Here is a 20,694-nt window from a genome sequence, read left to right on the forward strand (position 1 = left end):
TAAAGGAGCCGTCCTGTGTTATTTTCGTGGAATAACTTCCGTTTTCAGCCTGAAAGAGCGAATGTATGGGAATGAGAGAGCAGACCAGAGCCAGACAGCCGAGCAAGTGATCCGCCTGTACACACTGCTGTAAACACCGTCCTGCTTCACAAGAAGCATGCAAAAGTAATAAAACTAAATAACATGGAGACCTTAAGGAACACGGCCATACTTTTCTAAAAGCAACAACTTTGGACCTGAACAGTCAACTGAACTCGAACTCTGACAATTACCAGTGATGCCCTACTTTTAAGTTAATGTCACCTTCGTATCTGTGAATGTATAACGAGGCGTACATCTTAAAACCTTTCTCCAGCTGACTTGTTGGAGCTTTGGATCGATGTGTCATTGTTACCTTGGGCAAGTCCAACAAGCACTTAGTGTAAAATGCCATTTTCAATAGTATCCTGTGTGTGGTGGTTTATTTATCCCATCAAGTGACTTGTTACCTTCAGTACTTATAAAATGCTGTATATCAATATGACTTAAAAGAAATTGTACTTCCTGATTTAATGCATTGAAACCGGAACTTTGTCTCTTTAAAAACTCCTGCTCTTTCTAAAACTCTGCCTTCAGGAAGTCATATCAACATCTTTTAAATCTTTAATAATGTTTTTACCAGTGTTGCACTGAGAAGTAGCTCCTGTAATGAGCTCAGAAGATGCGCAGTTCCACCATGTATTTGCTAATTGCTGGTGACTAGTCTGAAGGAGCTGAATAGGCACTCCTGAAGGCGGAAGCTTGGAAACTGCAATGCCTGAAGTTGATGCTAAGTCCACCCAGGCGTTTTGTGCAGCTGAATGGTTCCCATGGGAGATTAAATTACTTTTCAAGCAAAGAATCAAGGCAACACTCCAGGTATGTTTTTGATGAGGGAGTAACATTATAACATGATCTAAAGCTCAAAAAGCAAATTTTACACAATCCTACCCCTTTAAACTTGCAATGCATCAATTCACACCTGCTGATGTGTAGACTACCTATTAATGTACTTTAATTTGCATTAGTAAAATAATTTTCCCTCAGTGGTTTGGGCACCAAAATGGCCCCAGCCCAGGGGCCCACATTCTTGTGAATCCAGCCCTGGCTGCTACTCTTCTATTGTCTGCCACATGTGCGTGTTGGTTGGGTATTTATATCGGGAATTACTCAAATTACCGTTAACTACAACTGCAGTCATACTTAGATTTAATTTTTAATTAAAAATATTTTTTTCTTGTGCTAAAAGTCGACTTATTGTTTTTAAATTTAGACTAACACATCATAAATTCAAGGTGTATTTGACATAATCTTTTTTAAAAAATGTTTTAAATATTTTTTTTTTATTGCTGAATTTCCGTGCCCCAATATATCCGGGGTAAAGGTTTCAGTGTGATTTCCACTCACCGTCTCTTTCCGCGTTGCTCACGTATTAGCATTGAGCGGCTAGCTGCTCTTCGGGAAAGTTGCCCACTTCATCGGCTTATTCGGCTCTGACTCCCTACTTGGGCCACAACACTTAAATCGAGAGGAGGAGACAAACTTTCGAGGTCTGTGGGCAGAAAGTGTAAACGACGTTAACTCCGTTTCTGTCTGTTTTGATCCTGTTTACTGTGCGTGTTGTGCTAGCTAGCTTAAAACTCAACGGCTGATGATACACTGACTGGGTCGAAACCGAAATTTCAAGAACCCGGAGCGGGTTTATAAGAACGTTTGTCATGGTTTAGTGACGGGACACCTTCAGTCAGATGTTTCCTGTCACTCAGTGAGTCACTTCAAGTTTTACCGGAGTGTCAAACTGAGTTTATATTCCTGCTGAAATTGTTTTTAATGACATAACTGAGAATGGATAAGCTGAGGAAGTTTCAGATTTCAGTAGTTCAAGATAAATTGTTAAAATCTAACACTCTATTCTGTACAAACTATAGGTTTACATCAACAAAATAAACCATAATTATTCATATCCACTCAGTTTGTAACCTTTAGCACCTGAAAAACCATTTTTGTCTTCAGTCCTGCTTATTAAAACCTAGAGCTGCAAATGTAAAATGACCTGTTGAATAAATAAAATTTAGAGTTTTTGTTGAGAAATGGTAGATATTGAAAATAATTTTTGTTTTTAGGTTATTAAATAAACAACAACATAAAACTTCTGCAAAAAGAAGATGGATACATTTCCTTCTATGGAAAATTATGTAAACAAAATGACAAGAAAACAAATTATAAAATGTATTATTGTTACTTTTAGTGGCATACATTTGAATTTCAATCAATGTACATTTTTAAAATTATATCAATCTTCAAAAATTGGTTCTTAATCATTTTTAGCCAGTTATTAAGAACCACTTTAGGCTCTGGAGGCCCTGCCGTAAAAATAAATGAGAGTAATACTAAAAGGTTTATGCATTCAGGAACTCATTCACTAAGTGCAACATATTATGTAGATTAATTGTATGTAAACTTATGCTTACAAATATTTTAATGGATTTTATTTCGACTTAAACAAGATTTTCCATTGGTTTGCTAAACCTATTCAGATGTATTTAAAAAGTGTTAATAATTGAGTCATTTAGCTGATTTATTTTGGTAAATGAAGCTGAATTTTCAGGTCATTTAGGCCAGAAACAGGCAGCAGGAGACGTCCTGCAGTACAATATGGAGTTACAGTGTAATATTTACCACCGTTGTGACACAGACGTCAAGCTGTCAGGGTGCTGCAGCTGATTCACACGTGGTGAGGAACCAGAACATTGGCACCGATCAGCTGAAGAGGACCGGATCCTCCAGGAAGCAGCTTAGGGAGAACTGTCACTGTTTTCAGCATGTGATCAGGTAGGGCTGGGCGATCAATCCACTTTATTGATTAATCACAGTTTTGGTTTTTGAAGGGCAATTTTTTCGAACATTTTTTTCCCCCACCAATGCACTTATTGGGTTTCTCAGAGCGATGTCAGCGCGCCCAGGACGGCCATCTTGTTCCACAAGTGTGTTTTTTACAGCTTCTGTTTATTTGGACTTTCAATTTAGATCAACTTTACGATAAGCTAAAATTTTTATTTCAATTACAAGAATAAAGTCATAATATTACAAGAATACAGTTGTAGTAATCCAAGAATAACTTTGTGCGACAAAGTTGACATAATGCGAGAATAAAGTGTTAATATTACCAGAATAACGTTGCAATATTAGTAGAATTAATAGTTTAATAAGAGCTTCAACATGAAAAATAAAAAAAAGTTATACTTTGGTTTTTGTTTTACAGATAAGAAAAGAAAAAATATTTCAACAGGTTATCAAATTATTATCAGCAGCAGGACTTTAAAAGAGAATCTATTTTGAAGAAAGAACCACAAACTGAGCTGATTTCTATGCATGTTGACATTTTTGTCATTTTTTTCTTGTAATTTTAAGATTTTTTTTTTCCTGGTAAAATTGCATCATTATTGCTCAATTTATGACTATAAGGCATGGTCCTAATACTCTGTCGCACAACTCACAGAAGAGAAGATTGAAAATATTTTAGTTTAGAAAGAAGAACATTTTAGGAAAGAAACTGAAAAAAAACATTAAAATTGGATATGGTATGAAAAAAATCTGATTTTATTTTTAAGCCGTATCGCCCAGCCCCATGATCAGGCTCTGGTTCAGTGGCAATGTGTCACAAATTTAACTTTCATTTAGGCTGCGTCTGTAAACGTTTAGAAATGTTTGTTATTTCAGAACAAGCCTTTTTATTTTTGTTTCTATAATTTTCCTGTCATAACCTCGTTTTGCAGGCGGTCGGATCTGGATCAAGGTTGTTAAACAGTTAATGCACAAGATAAAGAGGCTGAAAACCGACGACAAAACAGAAGACGGCCAGGAAAGGTAAGAGGTTTTTATTTATCTGGTTCCACTTCTCATTTATTTGAAAAAAATATACGTACATAAAAGTTAAATTTTTATATTCTTTTAAGTAGGACTGAAATAATGGATTATTATCAATTATGGAAATAAGAATCAACTAATTTAGTAATTGATTAATCATTAACTGGAGTATTCAGACTGCTAAAAAAGGTAATTTGCTGAAAAAACAACATGAAAACTGTACAAAATGTATTAAGACTTGCATTTTAAGACGAAAAACATTCTTTGTAAATATGTTTCACCCAGAACTCCTCAAGTGGAAAAGCTTTAGCTTCAAGTGGCTCAAATTCTTTAGAAAATTCAAATTGAGCAACTTTTTAAAATCTAATTATTAATCTGTTAATACAAAGAAATAGTCAAGACGTTTCACATGTTGCTTGAAGTATTTTATTTTTTTTACCTGCAAATAATCAAGCACTCACTAAAGGAATACTGTTGTTCCATTTTAAGCAATAAAATGTTCATTTTCTTATTTAAAAAAGAGAACAAAGTATCTTTTAACGTGTTTCTAATATTGTATAAAAACAGCTTTGATGAAGAATCTGCAGAATGTGACAGTTTTTTTCATTTGTTTAATCGTCAGAATAATCGTTTACTCAGATACTCATTCGCTGCAGCTCTTGTATCACAAATCAATCCATTTTTACCATTCTAGTTTTATTCTTTTCTTGGTAAGATTCTCAAAAAGATATTTAGTCGTGATGTTCAACACCACCGATTTCCTTTCCAATCTGATACTGGGTAAAATTGAATCTGATACCGATCCAATACCGATAATTTGTGCAAAAACATTTAATTTTCCTGTTAAATCTAAAAAAAAAACATTTCGTATTTCAAATCTTGGCCTCATAAGAATAACACTAGACACCCCTCTTCATTTTAAACTCAGAAGTACATTGAGGTTGCAGCCTCATTCACTACAGCCAAGCTCTTTTAGCAACAAAGAAAAATCTTTAAAAGAATAACTTGTTGCAAACTGAAAGAAAAATTAATTGGTAAAGTAATAATACTACTGAAATAACTCATTAATTATTATGAACAACTATAAAATGCAAGCTGAAATATCTCTATGCTTGATTTCTTCTATGATCTGTTATTGAGTCTGAGTGACTGAGCAGCAGGACGCTTTACACGTTTACCAGGCGGAAGAAAAAGTAGTTCCCTTCATCCCCATCGCCTGTCCTCCTCTTAAGAAACATTATTTCAAATTACTGACATATTGAGAATTGATAAAGGTCTGGTAATGGAAGTATCGGTAAGTCAGCATCCAGTATTTAGATAAATCTTCTGGTTTCGGCAGCATCAGAGACTCACTGGCAGGCATGACGGGAGTGGATGAGCTCTCAGACAGCACAGAGGTGGTGGAGATGGAGGACGTGAACCCCACCCAGTTCCAGGTGGAGAAACACTCCTGGGACGGCCTGCGGAAGATCATCCACAGCAGCCGGAAAAACACGGGAATGGTCATCAACAAGGCGCCGCACGACTTCCAGTTCGTCCAGAAAGACGAGGCCAGTCCGCACTCCCACCGCATCTACTACCTCGGTAAGAGCGCAAACCAGCAGAAACAGGTTTTTATTTCTGGAAAGGGCCGAGGTAGTGAAAAATAACAACAGTTTGTTTTGTTGTCCAAAACGTTTGCACAAGGAGCCACAGTTTATTTTCATTTCTTTCAGTTAAAAATACAAAATAATTTGTGAATTCTCTCCTTCTTACCTGCTCAGCAACAATTTAACATTTATTTTAATTAAAAAGGTCCAAAAAAGGGCCTCAAAGTTGGACTATTTCCCAAATTGTTAGTAAGGACTATTTCCTTATTTGTGTTGCAATTTAATCAGCAACAAAAATGAGAAATATCTTTGAAAACCTTTAACTGTATTTGGCTGATTTTAATTATTGGGTTTGACTACGTCTGTTTTTGAGTAAAAAGTCACTGGAGATTCATGGCCCAACTTACTACAACGTTAAAATGAAAGCAATAATAAAAAATAATGGAAGAAAAAGACTTGTTTTGTACGCGTCCCAATAAAATGATCAGTTTACTGCATGGTAAATTAAAATGAGCCTTATTGTTTCAATTCAGGTTATTATTATGTTTTTGAAGGGAAATTTTGTTTAGAGACATTATAATCCATTTTATCTGTGGTTTTGCTCGTCTGTGGTTTTTATTTCTGTTTTATTTGCTGTTTTGTTTATTAATTTTTAATATTTAAATGACTTCCAGCTCCAGTATTAACAGCTCATCACGAAATTAAAGTTTATTGGTTTTTGAGAGCAAGAACTTTTGAAAAAGGTCTCAAAACAACAAACGATGTTATCGTTTACCACCGTCATTTCTGGGACAGTTTATCGTGATTTGAGATTTTAATATTTGTTGTTGAAAATCTCAGACCATCTCCATTTAAATCAATCCTAACCTGCATCCAGGGGCCACGTTAAGCTGCTCCGAGGGCCAGAAATGGCCCCCAGGCCACACTTTGGACACCCAGAAAACCTTTATGAAATAATAATTAAAAAAAGAAAATGCCACTGTTAACATGAAATTGCCCCACTAACTATTATTTTTCTCCTAGAATGTCATACAGACTGAACTCAGTAGGAAAGGAAACCAACAAATTAATTGACAAAACATACAATATTGAGAGTTTTGTGTTTGCCTTTGAAATAGAAATCAAAGTAAATGTCAGAAACTCCGTTAAAAGAAAAGCCCATAATAAATCTAGAATGTTCTGGTGTCTTCAGCTGGTTCTGTGGATCCAGCCATGTGAGTCGGAGGATCCGGCCTGATTCTGTTTACGAACCCGTTTCGTGTCCGGAGAGCCGCGCAGTCTGCTTCCTGTGTTCAGCTGGAGAAAATGGGGAACACACACTGGGACACAATTTGTGCTTTGTTGGCATAATTCAGTTTTTCCATTTGGTGTTAATAGAGGTCAGACCGTCTGCTGCATGAAACAGGAAACTCTAACGTTTCATTTAATGTCTAACGTTTCAAAGCAATCGGCAGCCAATCAGTCGGATTGTGTTTGAGTTTTTTAAGTGTTTGTCAAACCACTTAATTATGAATCATTAAGTGTTAAAGGCTCACAAACCTGAACAGAAATTAGATTTTATTTAGAAACTCCTACCATCAGAGGCGTCACCGTTATCTGGAGTTGATCTGACAGATCTCTGGTGTTTCTTCCCGACAGGAATGCCTTACGCCAGCCGAGAAAATGCTTTGCTCTACTCCGACATTCCCAAGAAGGTCCGCAAAGACGCGCTGCTCGTTTTGTCATGGAAATCAATGCTAGACCATTTTCAGGTAAAGAGAGGTCGTGGTGGTACATCTGTGCTCAGTTATTGAATTAATCGTCAACTGATTTAGTAATCAGTTAATCGTAAGCTGAAGTATACAGACTCAAAACAAAGTTTCAGAGCAAAAACTGTACAAAAGTTTATATATTTTGCATTTAAGATAAAAAAACCTTTTGTTTGTAGAAATGTCCTATCCAGAATTCAAGTGTTAGTTTTAGCTTCAGCCAGTTCAAATTCTGTTTGAAAAATCTCTTTTTTATTGCTATTCAGTTATTAATCTGTTTATCAAAACTAAACAAACAGATCAACTCTACATGCAAAAACATGTTGATGTTAGAGGAATGTTTGTTTTTACAGCGCTTTAAGGAATAAAATGTTTATTTTTCTTATTTAAAAACGGAATTCAATTGTTTATTTGCATCTTTTTACACATTTTGATGTTATATAGACAGACTTTTAAGTGGTTAGATGAAAAATACTTTAAAGTAGAGCAAACAGAAAGCAGCTGCTGAGCTTCTCGTCTTGTCCTACCGTTTCTTTATTTTTATCTCCAACCCTCTGAGCAAACGCTTTCTGACCTCGCTGTGATCGGCCTGGTTTGTCACGCTCTGTGTCACCCCTGACCCCAGGCCAGTCCTCACCACGGGGGCTTCTCTCGGGAGGAGGAACTGCTGCGAGAGAGGAAACGTTTGGGGGTGTCTGGCATCACCGCCTATGACTACCACCAACCCAGCGGGCTTTTCCTGTTCCAGGCCAACAGCAGCCTGTACTACTGTCGGGACGGCGCCAGCAACTCTTTCATCGTGAGTTAAAGCACAAATACGTAATTACAGGACTTCTTTGGGTTTGGAAAGCTGAGACGGTTTGGAAAGCTGAAATATTTGGTTATACGTCATTAATGTTTCTGACTGTCATCCGGTAAATAATGAGAATTTTAATGCAAAGTTGCATCAAAAGTGTCATTAATAAATAAAAACAGTCATAAACATTCATGAAGATTTCTTCATGTTCATGACAGGCGGTATTTCTTTCAGTCAGTCAATCAATCAGGTTTATTTGTCTGGCACATTTCAGCAACAAGGCAGTTTGAAGTGCTTTGCGTTGTGTTTTTATAAAGTCATGGCACACTGTCAGCTTTTGATGCATCACTTTTTGTCAAGTGGCGTCATTACGCATCAAAATATTGAGTAATGTTTCATTAAATATGTTTCAAAATCAACTTCAAACAGGTGGGTCTCTAGTCTAGATTTAAAGGCAGTCCGTGTTTCGGCTGTTTTGCAGTTTTCTGGAAGTTTGTACCAGATTTGTGGTGCATAGAAGCTGAACGCTGCTTCTCCATGTTTGGTTCTGGTTCTGCGGATGCATTTTAACCATTTGTAGTTCATTTAGCTCAGAAACTCTGGGGAAAAAATAAGTTTTTACAGATAATTATCCAGGGTAAAAATGTAAAAAGCGATTTATTTGAGAGAGCAGTCACTGATTTAATTTGATAAACGGATCCTTGGGTCCTTCGTAACGACAGAGCAGGAAATGCCTCCAGTCAAAAGGAGCGTTGCTTATTTTTGCACCCTGAAGGTTTCCTTTCTGCAGGCGCGTAGAGATATAAAAAGGTCGTTACGGCCACCAGGGAAACTCCTGCTGCTGCTTTGTTCGCTGCAGCTGAAGCTTTTCCCACTGGAGGGACTCCCTCGGTTCATCAGCATGTAGAGAAAATGTGCTGTGCAGTTTTCAGCCTTTATGCTCAGCACTTTGCTCACATTTGTCCTTGGACTTTTTAACCCTTAGAGATGTAAAATAATTTGTACATTATATAGTTTGACATAAATACTTCTGTTAACAGGGAGAGTTTTATAAAAGAGCTAACAAATATTATGTATTTTAATAAAAACAGATGTAATTATTTAATCTGTATGGCTGAAATGTTAAATATTAATATAACAAAACTAAAATGTTACATAACATTTTTAAATATATTCTCACCTCTTCAGACTTTTTCACATTTATTCATGTTATAACTATAACCTTTAAAATACAGTTTTTTGTTTGGGTTTTATTTAATATGCTAACACAAAATGGCATAATTGCTAAATAAAAGAAAAACAAGATGTGTGTGGTTTTTTTTAAATAGAAGTATAAAAAGTGTGATTGCATTTATTTTCAGCCCCTTTCATCAATACTTTGATTCACTTTTACTTTTTTCATCAGCAGCTAAAAATAAACTTCCTGTTTGGACATGAAACTTAAATGTAATATAGAAATAATTTGCATTTGTGATGTTGAACACACTGACATCAGGATAATTGTGAATTATTTTTCTGCTCCATTGTCTGCTGAATTAGTTATCTATTTTTGCTCCTTTCTCCTTGCAGCTTTTAGATATTTTTAAGTTCTGATCTTCTGTAAATTATTGATAAAAATAAAATACAGTTTTGTTTTTCGGCTTGTGTTTTTCCAGACTTCTCCGATGAACCCCATAGAGATCAAGAGCCAGAATTCAGGCACACGCATGGACCCCAAAATCTGCCCTGGGGACCCCAACTTCATCGGTTTCATCAACAACAACGACATTTGGGTGACAAACACGGAGACTGGAGAAGAGAGGAGACTCACATTCTGCCATAAAGGTCCAGGCTGGATCAGATCACATTGTGTTCCTTTATTAAATGTGTTATTTTAATGTTGTTTTTGTTGTTGCAGGTATTAATAACCCTAAAGACGATCCTAAATCAGCCGGGGTCGCCACGTTTGTCACTCAGGAAGAGTTTGATCGCTTCACTGGTTACTGGTGGTCTCCAGCCGCACACGAAGGTAAATATCATCATGTTTTTGTTTTTTTAATTTTTATTTAACGTTTTGATGGTTTGAGATCTGTAATTGCAAATTTTTGGCAGGTTTTTAGGTGTGAACAGTTTTCTATGTTAGTCATAAATGCATCATTGAAAAGTTAATTTACTTTAATTTAAAATAAAGAAAATATACATAAATTTATAGAACAAATATTTGCTCTTAATTTTAATACATTATTCTGCTAATATTTTAACTATTTTCATAATTAAACAAAAATTCTCGTAGTCTTGCCCAGATACTCAGCTGTACAGCTAACAGAAAGGATGATTGAAATAAGTCACTTTTTGAAAAAAATGTCTTTTAGAAATGAAGCAGAAAAATAACCAGAAATAAAATCTGAAAATTAATTTTTCTGTGTGTAATCAGCTGCAATCTGTTTTTAATCAAATTACTGAAATAAATGACCTTTTCAATGATTGCCTAACGTATTTCTGCTTGTGTTTTTCTTTGACTCAGAGCCTGATGGTGGTAAAACTCTGCAGATTCTGTATGAGGAGGTGGACGAGTCGAAGGTGGAGATCATCCATGTTCCGTCTCCGGCTCTGGAGGAGCGGAAAACCGACGTCTACAGATACCCACGCGCAGGTACAAGGCCAAAAATAACTCGGTTTTATCAGATTAACTAACTTTCCTGTCTATGAACCACAGTCATGTTTTCATGTTTTATTTACACAAGGGAAATACAGGCAAGTCAGAATCTAATTAACCAAGCACACAAGAAACACTAGGCGTCTGTTTGGTACTTGATCAATGCTGTTTCTTGGTTTTACAAGGCGTCCATGCATCCTGAAAAAGCCTTAAATTCGTGTATCTAAAATTAAGGCCTTAAAATGTCTTAAATTCGTGAAAGAAAAATGTTGGTCTTAAATACATTAATCACAGATCTTAAATATTGTTGTGGCTTTTTAGGTTTTTTCTTATTGGACTTGTATATAAGTCAAAGGTTTGCAGACGTCATCAAGGCTTTATTCAAGGCTTTAATGCTACTTGTAATAAACTGCTATACTTGCTATCTAGCCTTTTTTGCATTTGTCTTGAGTAAGTGTAAACTTATTGGTAGTGGGCTAGACGCCACTTTCTTACTAAGTGCATTTTGTCAAAAAAAAAAACAAAAAAACATTGGCACTACCGGGGTTAAAGCTGCAGTATTTCTTTTTTTAAACTTTTTTTTAAACTTTTTTTTTTTTTACATATTTTTTGAAACTGTGTTGGTATGAGACAGATAATCCGTGGGGAAAAAAATCAAGAACCTCTGTCTTCTCCCAGTACTAACTAGAAAAAAAACAATCAGAGCAAGGAGGAGGGGCTTAGCGCTGTCAATCATGCCCATGTGCGCTACGATACAGCTTCTCCCTGTCAGCACAGCATGCTATGAACACTCAGGCTAGTTGATATGGCAATAAATTACGGTGTATGAACAGTTTTCTGTAATAGTGAGTTGTTTGTCTGTCATTAGCATATTTAGCAGCGCGTTCACTAGGTTGACTGACAGCAGCACTAAGACCCTCCTTCTGGTTCTGATTGGTTGTTTTTGATGGCGATGTTAGCACATGAAGTATGTGGAGGATGTCGATATTTTCAGATCATCTGTCTCATATTATTCACAGAAATGTAAAAAACATATTTTCTAAAAGCTCTGTACTGCAGCTGTAAGACAGCAGAGAGCAATGTGCCATTTAAAACACACAAAGCTGCTGCCAAGAACTGCTGGCAGGTTAAGTAACGAAGTTTAATTAATTTCCAGGCAGTAACAATCCTGAAATCACTTTGAAGATCGCTGAAATCAGGGCAGACAGCGTTGGAAAGGTAAATCCTCGTTACGTTGTTGGTTTAACCTAGAAGTCCAGACGAAGCTTCGACTGATGTGACTCTGTTTTCTTTCTCAGATCGTCAGCACGCAGGAGAAAGTGTTGCCTGTTCCTTTTAGCTGCCTGTTTCCCAACGTCGAGTACATCACCAGAGCTGGATGGACAAAAGACGGCCGATAGTAAGTTTGTGAAACTCAACCGTGGCTCAGTTTGCTATGTGGCTTAAGCTAAGCTTCCTGCTGCGAGTCACGGCTCTTCCTCTCCGTTTCTGTCAGCGCGTGGGCGGTCATGATGGACCGACGGCAGCAGAACCTTCAGCTGGTCCTGCTTCCTCCGGCGCTTTTCGTCCCGGCTCAACAGGACGAAGCGAAACGACGGGAGAGCCTGGAGGCTCTGGGCGACTCGGTCCATCCCTTCATCATCTACAGAGAAACCAGCGACATCTGGATCAATGTGAGCTCCTGACCACAGATTTGTCTCAGACTGTCTTACAGCGGCAGTGCAGAAAAATTAAACGTTGCTTAAAGAAACATTAGTATTATAGATTTTATTTTCTGTCACACTTAAAAAGTTCAGTTCAGGAATCTGCAGCCTTTATCTTCAAATGAGACATTTTGCCTTCAGACCAGATAAATAAAACTTTTGAGTTTTATTTGTTGTCTGCTGAAGAACCATCATTTTATTTCTGCTTTTAAATTTTAAAATAGAGATGCAACATTTTTGCAATAGTGTGAACAGATACATTTTCTTCTATCTTCATCTTTGTGAGAAATATAACTTTATTTTATCTCCTCCACTAGAAATCGAATTTAAAAAATATTTTTCTGCCGAATAAATGTAGAATGTTTCCAGCCTAATGACAAAAATAGATTTAAAATTTTATTTCTGCTTTTAGATTTGAAAAATGTTTGATGTTATGAAGTGGATGGATACATTTTCTTCTATATGAGGCTCTGCAGCTCCTGAAATACAATGGTTCTTAATAAAAAGTAATCAATTTTAAATTTATTAGATATAATAACAAACAAGTGTTTGATTAAATAATTGCTGTAAATTTCCAGAAAATAATGATCCAAAAGAGCTAGTAATGTGTTTTAACTACTTTTTTCTCTTTTTTGTGATTAGTTTGTACGTTTTCAGTCAGAAATCAGTTTTATTGGACACCATTGTGATTCCAAGTCGAGGAAATAAAATAGTCAAGTACCAACATACTATAGAAGAAAATGTATCCATATGCATTATTGCAAAAAAAATCTCCATCTCTCCTTATTCTAAAGTATGAAACAAAAATAAAATAATAGTTCTTTAAATATATAGCAGATATTTATCAAAAAACAGATTAATCATGCTTATAAACCCTCCAGTGTGTCTGAATTAAACGAGTGAGGTAATATTCATCCTCAGTGATGTCACAGACACCAACATCATTGAAAACAACCTTTAGTTTTTATTTAGGCTGTCGGATGTTAACATTTGTTGACCTGAAGAATTTAACGGTAACAAACAGGTGAAAATCCAATAAATCCACGTAAACATCCCTGTTTGTTTGTGTTGCAGGTGCACGACATCTTCCATCCTTTCCTCCAAACGTCTGATGACGAGTTCACCTTCATCACAGTAAACGAGTCTAAAACGGGCTTCTGCCACCTGTATAAGATCACTGCAGCGTTACAGCGGGGCAAATTCGACTGGGCCAAAGGATACACTCACTCTGCAGGTAACATCTCACAGCAGCATGATGAAGAAGAAACTTTATAATATTCAGCTTAACTATGACATTTTCTTCCATCAGATGATTTTAAGTGTCCAGTTAAAGAGGAGGTGACGGTGACCAGTGGGGAGTGGGAGGTGCTGGCCAATCACGGAGCAAAGGTGAAGCTTCACCCCAATTAAACTTTTAGTTAACGTCTCAAGCTTTTACAGCTAATAAAGTCAATATAAGTAAAGCTATTTGTACAACCTTGGGAAGCAAGTTATCAGTTAATGAGTTAATCTAAAGTTGATTAAATGATAAGCAGCTGTTTTCTTAAAAACTTGAGTTTTTTTGCATCAAGAAGGAACATGGAGTCTATAAATTTAAAAAAGAGCATAATAGTTTAGCAATTAAAGCTGTAATAAATTCAAAATAAACTTTTTTCTTTTCTCTCATTAGTAAACTTGGACTTATTTCTCAAACAAATAAAACAGGAATCTATTAGGTTGCTCAATAAAAAAAAGGAAAAAAATAATAAATACTTAATCCTCCAAGACATTTAAGTGGCGCCCTCTGCTGGATGGCGACCAAACTACAACACTTCCAAAAGGTCTGAGCGGCCGCTATTAGTTAATCGATTGGATGAAATTTAATCTATTAAGCTATTTATTGACAGTTGATTGTTTGTTAGAATCCCAAGTGGAAACTATTTTTCTCTAAAGTCCTGTGAAATATAAGCAGGTGTCTTCTCAAAGAGACTTTCCAATCTGTAAATTGATGTAAATGATGAAATCTAATCTAGATTAACAGGGCAGAGCTCTTTAGTAATAAACTCTGGATGTTCTTGTTGTCTGATTTTTGGTGCAGCGTTCTTGCAGCCCTCAGATTTGGGTTGACGAGGCGGCGAAGCTGGTTTACTTCCAGGGAACCAAAGACTCTCCTCTGGAGCATCACCTGTATGTAGTGAGCTACGAGACGCCGGGGGAAATCGTCAGGCTCACCAAACCCGGATTCTCTCACAGCTGCTCAGTGAGCCAGGTACCGACTGACACAAATTAATTATCTGGTTTACGTTTCCTGCTTAGGGTTTGAATTAGGCCATATTTCACCTGTTAATTTAGATAATTAAATGTTTAATTTGAAGGAAAATTGAGAAGTAGCATTGTCTGATCTCTGTTTCATTAAACGGTTAAACATATTTCTGTTTGGTTCTCCGATTAATTATAGATAGGGCTGGGTGATAAATCAGTTTTATTTATTAATCAGATTTATGGTTTTTGACGATTTAATTTTTGGAAAATATTAAATCTTTTGGCTTCCATAGTTCAGAGTGATGTCAGCTCTCCTAGGGTCACCATCTTGTTTGCCTGTTTTAATCTTGACAATAAAATATAAAGTTTCGTTTTAATTATGAGAATAAAGACATAATATCACAAGAATAAAGATGTAATATTAGGCAAATTAAGTAGTAATTTTATGAAAACTTCAACACAAAAAATAGCAAAAGATTTAACTGGGGAATGCTGAGCATTTTGTGAAGTTAAAAGTTGGTATCGGTTTTACAGATAAGGAAATAATTCATCTTTTAACACGTCGGCATCAAATTATTATCACAGGACTTTGAAATAATTGAGCAACAACTGAGTTTTATTTGAAGAAAATCACGCGGACTGAGCTGGTCACATTTCTGGAAATGCTTTTATAATTCTAGAAACTTTTTTCTCATTAAATTACATTTTTTTGTAATTTTCTTCTGGTAAAAATGCATCTATATTCAGCTAATAATTTTGACTGTAATCTCATAATTAAAAAAAAAATGATGATTGAAAATAAAAGCCAATTTTTGTGAGTCGCAATTTTTTTTTTTTTTAAAAGAAAACAAGAAAAAATTATTAAAATCAGATGTGTTTGAAAAAAATCTGATTTTATTTTAAAATCCCCCAGAACTAATTATTGATTTCTTAATAAATCTGAGATGTTATGGGTGATTAATTTAGCCTTTTCCTTCTTTCTCCACACAGACCTTTGATATGTTTATTAGCCACTACAGCAGTTTGACCACCGCTCCCTGTGTTCACATCTATAAGCTGGCCGGGGACGGCGACCCGCTGCACAAAGAACCTCAGTTCTGGGCCAGCATGATGGAGTCTTCTGGTGCTGCTTTATATCTTAAACTAACTTAATTATGGTTAATAATTCTGCTCAGTCATAATGCAGGATTAATATATATGGCAGGTGTTGCTGTGCGACAGAAGTTTAACGTCCTGTGTTTTGTTTTTAGCGTTCCACTTTGATGCTCCGCCTCCAGAAATCTTTAGCTTCACTGGGAAGTCGGGCTTTGAGCTCTACGGCATGTTGTACAAACCAAACAACCTGGTGGCTGGAAGGAAGCATCCCACTGTTGTTTTTGTCTACGGTGGCCCTCAGGTTTGATCTCTTCCACTTTAACATAAACATTGCAATCAATAGAACAATGAAGGGCTCCTTTGTAATGTACACAGTTGGTCTGAAATATTAATATGTGGCCAGAACAAAGAAAAAGCTACATGTAAAGTGAAGACGACCAATCAGGTCTCATTTTATTCTTGGTTTTTCCACAAATTAATACTAGATTAATCATGTCAGATGACTTCCAACTGTTTGCATATAGTCTCTCCATTGTCAAAACTGTATATTTTCAACTATTGAGATAATCCTGTACACTCAGTCCAGATTTAAAGAGGAACTATTACAAAATTCTTCTTATTTTATTTTATTTTTTTACTTCCATTTGGGTCTCAACAGCTTCTAAAAACAGCCCAAATGCTCAAAAGTACCTGCCAGCCGTTTTTTGGCAATAAGTTCGTATTTTTTTATTTTTTAGTGTCTGGAAAATGAACCTTCCATAAAGTCACTGCACCGTTGCTTAGCAACCCCAGCCAAGCCTGGCCCCGTTACCTAGCAACCCTCCTTTAATTCCAATAGTGTTTCAGTGATTTAAGAACTTGTTGCAATATATTTATTTCAGTTTACTAAGGGACCAAATTCTAAGTCTTAATTTAAAACCTCAAATCTAAACAGAATGCAGATTGTACTGTGATAAATATACGTAGAAAAGGAGAATTTAGTTTCTGAATGAACTGGAAGTGCTTTTATAAGCAGGAAGGCTTTTTTGTTTGTGATGACGTAACTAGTTCATTTTCTTCAGAATTCATTCTATACAGTGAGAGAAGCTCCAGCAAACCTGTACAGACGGTTATAAACCATTAAAGTGCATTATCTCATTTTTCATTTTATTTTTGATTTCATTCACTCAGTAAATACAACTAAAATGAATCAAGACTGAAAATGAGCAGAAATAATTGTAAACTTGTGTCTGCAGATCTGAACTGTGACTAAAACTGCAGCACATTTTAGTGAAGCGACTCTGATTAAAGCTACAGTAAGATGTGTTGTAGAATTAACCCTTTGCTCTCCTTCCAGGTGCAGCTGGTGAATAACTCCTATAAAGGAGTGAAGTACCTGCGGCTAAGTACGCTAGCTTGCCTGGGTTACGTGGTGCTGGTCATCGACGGGCGGGGATCCTGCCAGCGAGGACTCAAGTTTGAAGGAGCTGTGAAGGACAAAATGGTATCTTCAAAAACCTGATGTAGTGATCGATTAATCGATTATTTTAATGATTAATCAGATTTTAAAAAGTTAATCATTTAAGTCTTTTTATACGATATTAGAAATACATTGAAATATGCAAATAAATAATCCTGTTCCTTAGTGTGTACTTAATAATTTGAAGAAATTTGAAAATCTTAGTCTTTTCTGCTTGACCTAAAATCTGCATTGTAGGGCTAATCTGTGGATTATCTTTTGGATTAGCCAATTAATAAATGAATAGCAAAATGAAGATTTTTTTTTTTTTTCACAGAATTTGAACCAGATAAAGCAAAAAATAACTTGCGTAAGGAGTTCTGGGTCGAACATATTTACAGACGAAGAATGTTTTTTTATGTTAAATGTAGATTGTATATATATTGTTATACAGTTTGGCTTAATTACTGTTATTCTTTCACCAAATGGCTTTTTTTTTTTGCCACTCTGATTACTAAATTTGTTGACGTTTAATTTGATGAATCATTTTAGCCCTAGTAAATCATTACTTACATCAAATTTAGAGATTTGTTTTGAAAAAAATTACACCAGTCAATCTGCTGCCAGTGTAGAAAATTAGATGTTGAAGAGAACGGTGAGGATAATCGGTTCCTCTTCATCCAGGGTCTGGTGGAGATTGACGACCAGGTGGAGGGTTTGCACTACATTGCTGACAAGTACAAGTTTGTGGACCTGAACCGCGTCGCCATCCACGGCTGGTCGTACGGAGGATTTCTCTCCCTCATGGGCCTCATCCACAGACCGGACATATTTAAGGTGACAGCAGGAAATCTGAAACATTTAGTCTCTACTGTCAGATGTGTTACTGTAACTTGTGTTTCTCTAATTGACGCAGGATCAATCAGACGTGATTTCAGGTTAATTTTGTGTGTTGATCAGGTCGCCGTCGCCGGAGCGCCGGTGACGCTGTGGATGGCGTACGACACCGGCTACACGGAGCGATATCTGGACACGCCGGAGAAAAACCAGAAGGGATATGAAGCGTGCTCCGTCGCTCTGCATGTCGACAAGCTTCCCAACGAGTGAGACCTCCGAATAATGCTTTCATAAACAACTTTTACCTGAACAGATTATATTGATGCCTAAGCCTCAACAAGGGAGCATTTTTACCCTCATGAATCCTGAATGAACTATTTATTGATTTGCACATTCTGTAGGTTTTTCATTAACTGATTAAACATTTTAAAAGATCCAAATAAACAGCTCAGTTCCTAAATAAGGAAATTAACATTTCATTGCCTGAAATGCAATATCATAATATTCCTCTAGTGAACATTTGATAATTTGTAGCAAATTATGCTAAACTTATCAATACAGCCTACAGCTGATCTGGTGATTTATATTTGGTTATCTGACTAATAATTGGACTTACTGACATAGATTAAGTCATTTTGAACACAGAAAGAGATTTTTTTTTTTGATTTCACTTAGTCTGTTTATTCACTTTACACAGAAAATATTTTATTGTACAAGTTTTCTTGAGGTTGTCTTGACAATTAAGTAAATCTGATGCTTGTTTTATATTACCAGCAGTAATACCACTAAGTGGTAACCGCTGCTGCTAATGAGTCTGTAAATAAATAAAAATGGCCGACATGCATCTCTGTGCGCGTTGCAGGCCGAACCGACTGCTGATCCTTCACGGGTTTCTAGACGAGAATGTTCACTTCTTCCACACTAACTTCCTGGTGTCTCAGCTCATCCGAGCAGGAAAGCCGTACAGCCTTCAGGTACGTTGATGAAACCTGCACTGATGACCGACTCTGGATCAGAACCTCTAGAACATCTGGAGTTTCAGGCCTGAACGGTTTTGGAAAAGAGATTCTGGAAATAGATTTGGATTCATTGGCCTGCCGTCTAAATGTTCCATCCATCCATTCATTAATCTGTTCATCCAGTTTGTTTTTTACCAGTTTGACGTTTGGAGCCTCATTTCAATAAAATATCCAACATAAATTTGTAGCAGACATTAATAATTTGAGTTTTTAAATTAGTTAGTTTTTGTGTAAAAACTCGTTATCAGTATTTAGTTGCTTTTTTAGCGTAGCGCAGATTTTGTTTTTGAACGAAACATTTCAGGGCCACATTTTAACTTTTACGTTTTATATTTTAAAATGTTTCATTTTGATGGTCTTGAATTTGTTGCAGTGCTATAAGATAAAGGAACAAATGTTTAAAAATAATTAGTTTTATTCTGATTTTTCAAGTAAACAAAAAACACAAACATAAAACAACAGAAATGGTTTAAAATAACTTGAGATCATTTATTGATTGATTACAATCTTGTTGATCTGGAATGTCCAAAATGGCTGCCAGATATTTTGAAAGGACTTGTTTTCTCCTTGTGCATCAAACGCATCATTTAATGTATTTTTCTTTTCCTGTTTCTCCAGATTTATCCCAATGAGCGCCACAGCATCAGGTGTCCGGAGTCCGGGGAGCATTACGAGATCAGCCTGCTGCACTTCCTCCAGCAGAACCTCTGATAAGCCTCTCCACACGCCTTCCTCACCTTCCCTTCCTTCCTGGCTCTCTTTCTCACTCTCAGCATTTATCCAAACCTGCTTCTCCACTTTACTTGACTTTATGATCAGCTGAATGCAATCTCCTCCGAACCTCATCGCGCCTGCAGAGCCGTTCACTAGTCTTACAGTCGCAGCAGCATTTTCAGCATCAAAATGTTGCTGGAATATCAGATGTTTGGTTGCCTTTCACGTTTAATTCAGGAGTAAAGTGAACGGCTGTGTTGATCTCTGCCGCCAGCAGAGGTCGCTGTTCACCCGGATCATGAAACAATAAAGCCTTTTTATTTTCTTTGTGTTGAAATCCAGCAACAGGAGCAAGTTTTGATGTTTAAAATGCTGCCTTATGTAACAGAATATATATGTGGACCATTTACAACAATGTTTTGATTTGTTGGGGTTTTTTGATTCACATTTCTGTGAATCAAAGCTCACTTTTCTGTCTCTGAATACAAACTGGTGTGATTTCAGCACCCCTGTTGCACACTTTATCATGTTTTGCTATGAGATTTGTGTCTTATGCCTGTCACAGGTTGTTTTTTATGCAGTTATTCCAGAAAAATTATATAAATTCCACATTTTTATTAGGTTGTACTATTTAAAAAAAAAAAAATCTAGAAATGTTTGGAGTTATCTGGGACCTGTTCGTGATCGCTTGCTTTAACCTCCTGAAGAGCTTTCCTTTCTCCTGCTGCTGAGGACTTTTTGCACAGTACATTATTTACCTTTGTGCCAAGAAGCTGACCTGATCGATGATGTTTGAGACAACTGAGGTGCCTTGCAGAGTTTAGGAGCACCTGCTCACATTGAAAACAAATCAGGGAATCAGTCAGAAGACTCAATGCCTTGTTATCATCTGCTGAACTTAAACGTTATAAATGTACTCTCAGTTATTGAAGAAATAAACTGAAGTGAACAATCTTCCCCCCTCCCCCAAATCTTGCAAAGTGGTCTTTATTTA

General features: G+C 36.4%; 1 protein-coding gene across 2 annotated transcripts; it reads left to right on the plus strand.

Moving 5' to 3' along the window:
• The first annotated feature begins 1,420 nt into the window (after positions 1-1,420).
• Positions 1,421-20,671, plus strand: LOC106922741 (dipeptidyl peptidase 9-like). 2 transcript variants are annotated; one of them, XM_014995407.2, is made up of 22 exons: positions 1,449-1,568; positions 2,714-2,850; positions 3,795-3,885; positions 5,225-5,469; positions 7,113-7,225; positions 7,848-8,021; positions 9,674-9,842; positions 9,916-10,026; positions 10,522-10,650; positions 11,810-11,871; positions 11,952-12,052; positions 12,149-12,326; positions 13,431-13,590; positions 13,666-13,745; positions 14,434-14,604; positions 15,588-15,720; positions 15,848-15,993; positions 17,029-17,175; positions 17,815-17,967; positions 18,091-18,233; positions 18,830-18,941; positions 19,605-20,671. In XM_014995407.2, the coding sequence occupies exons 3-22, from the start codon at positions 3,830-3,832 to the stop codon at positions 19,695-19,697; spliced, it is 2,676 nt and encodes an 891-aa protein (XP_014850893.2). In that variant the 5' UTR covers positions 1,449-1,568; positions 2,714-2,850; positions 3,795-3,829; the 3' UTR covers positions 19,698-20,671. The 2 variants fall into 2 exon arrangements, with proteins under 2 accessions (XP_014850891.2, XP_014850893.2); XM_014995405.2 differs by lacking the exon at positions 2,714-2,850 and having other exon boundaries at positions 1,421-1,568.
• Positions 20,672-20,694: the final 23 nt, after the last annotated feature.

The sequence above is a fragment of the Poecilia mexicana genome, unplaced genomic scaffold (genome assembly GCF_051168715.1).
Source record: "Poecilia mexicana isolate PSO_F unplaced genomic scaffold, ASM5116871v1 scaffold_4, whole genome shotgun sequence".
NCBI classification, from domain to species: Eukaryota; Metazoa; Chordata; class Actinopteri; order Cyprinodontiformes; family Poeciliidae; genus Poecilia; species Poecilia mexicana.

Bases quoted from the DNA above. Each gene is read 5' to 3' on its own strand.
- LOC106922741 (XM_014995405.2), top strand. From the start codon at position 3,830: ATGCACAAGATAAAGAGGCTGAAAACCGACGACAAAACAGAAGACGGC. The intron at 3,886-5,224 runs GTAAGAGGTTTT...TGGTTTCGGCAG, and splicing joins ACAGAAGACGGCCAGGAAAG to CATCAGAGACTCACTGGCAG. The intron at 12,053-12,148 runs GTAAGTTTGTGA...CGTTTCTGTCAG, and splicing joins TGGACAAAAGACGGCCGATA to CGCGTGGGCGGTCATGATGG.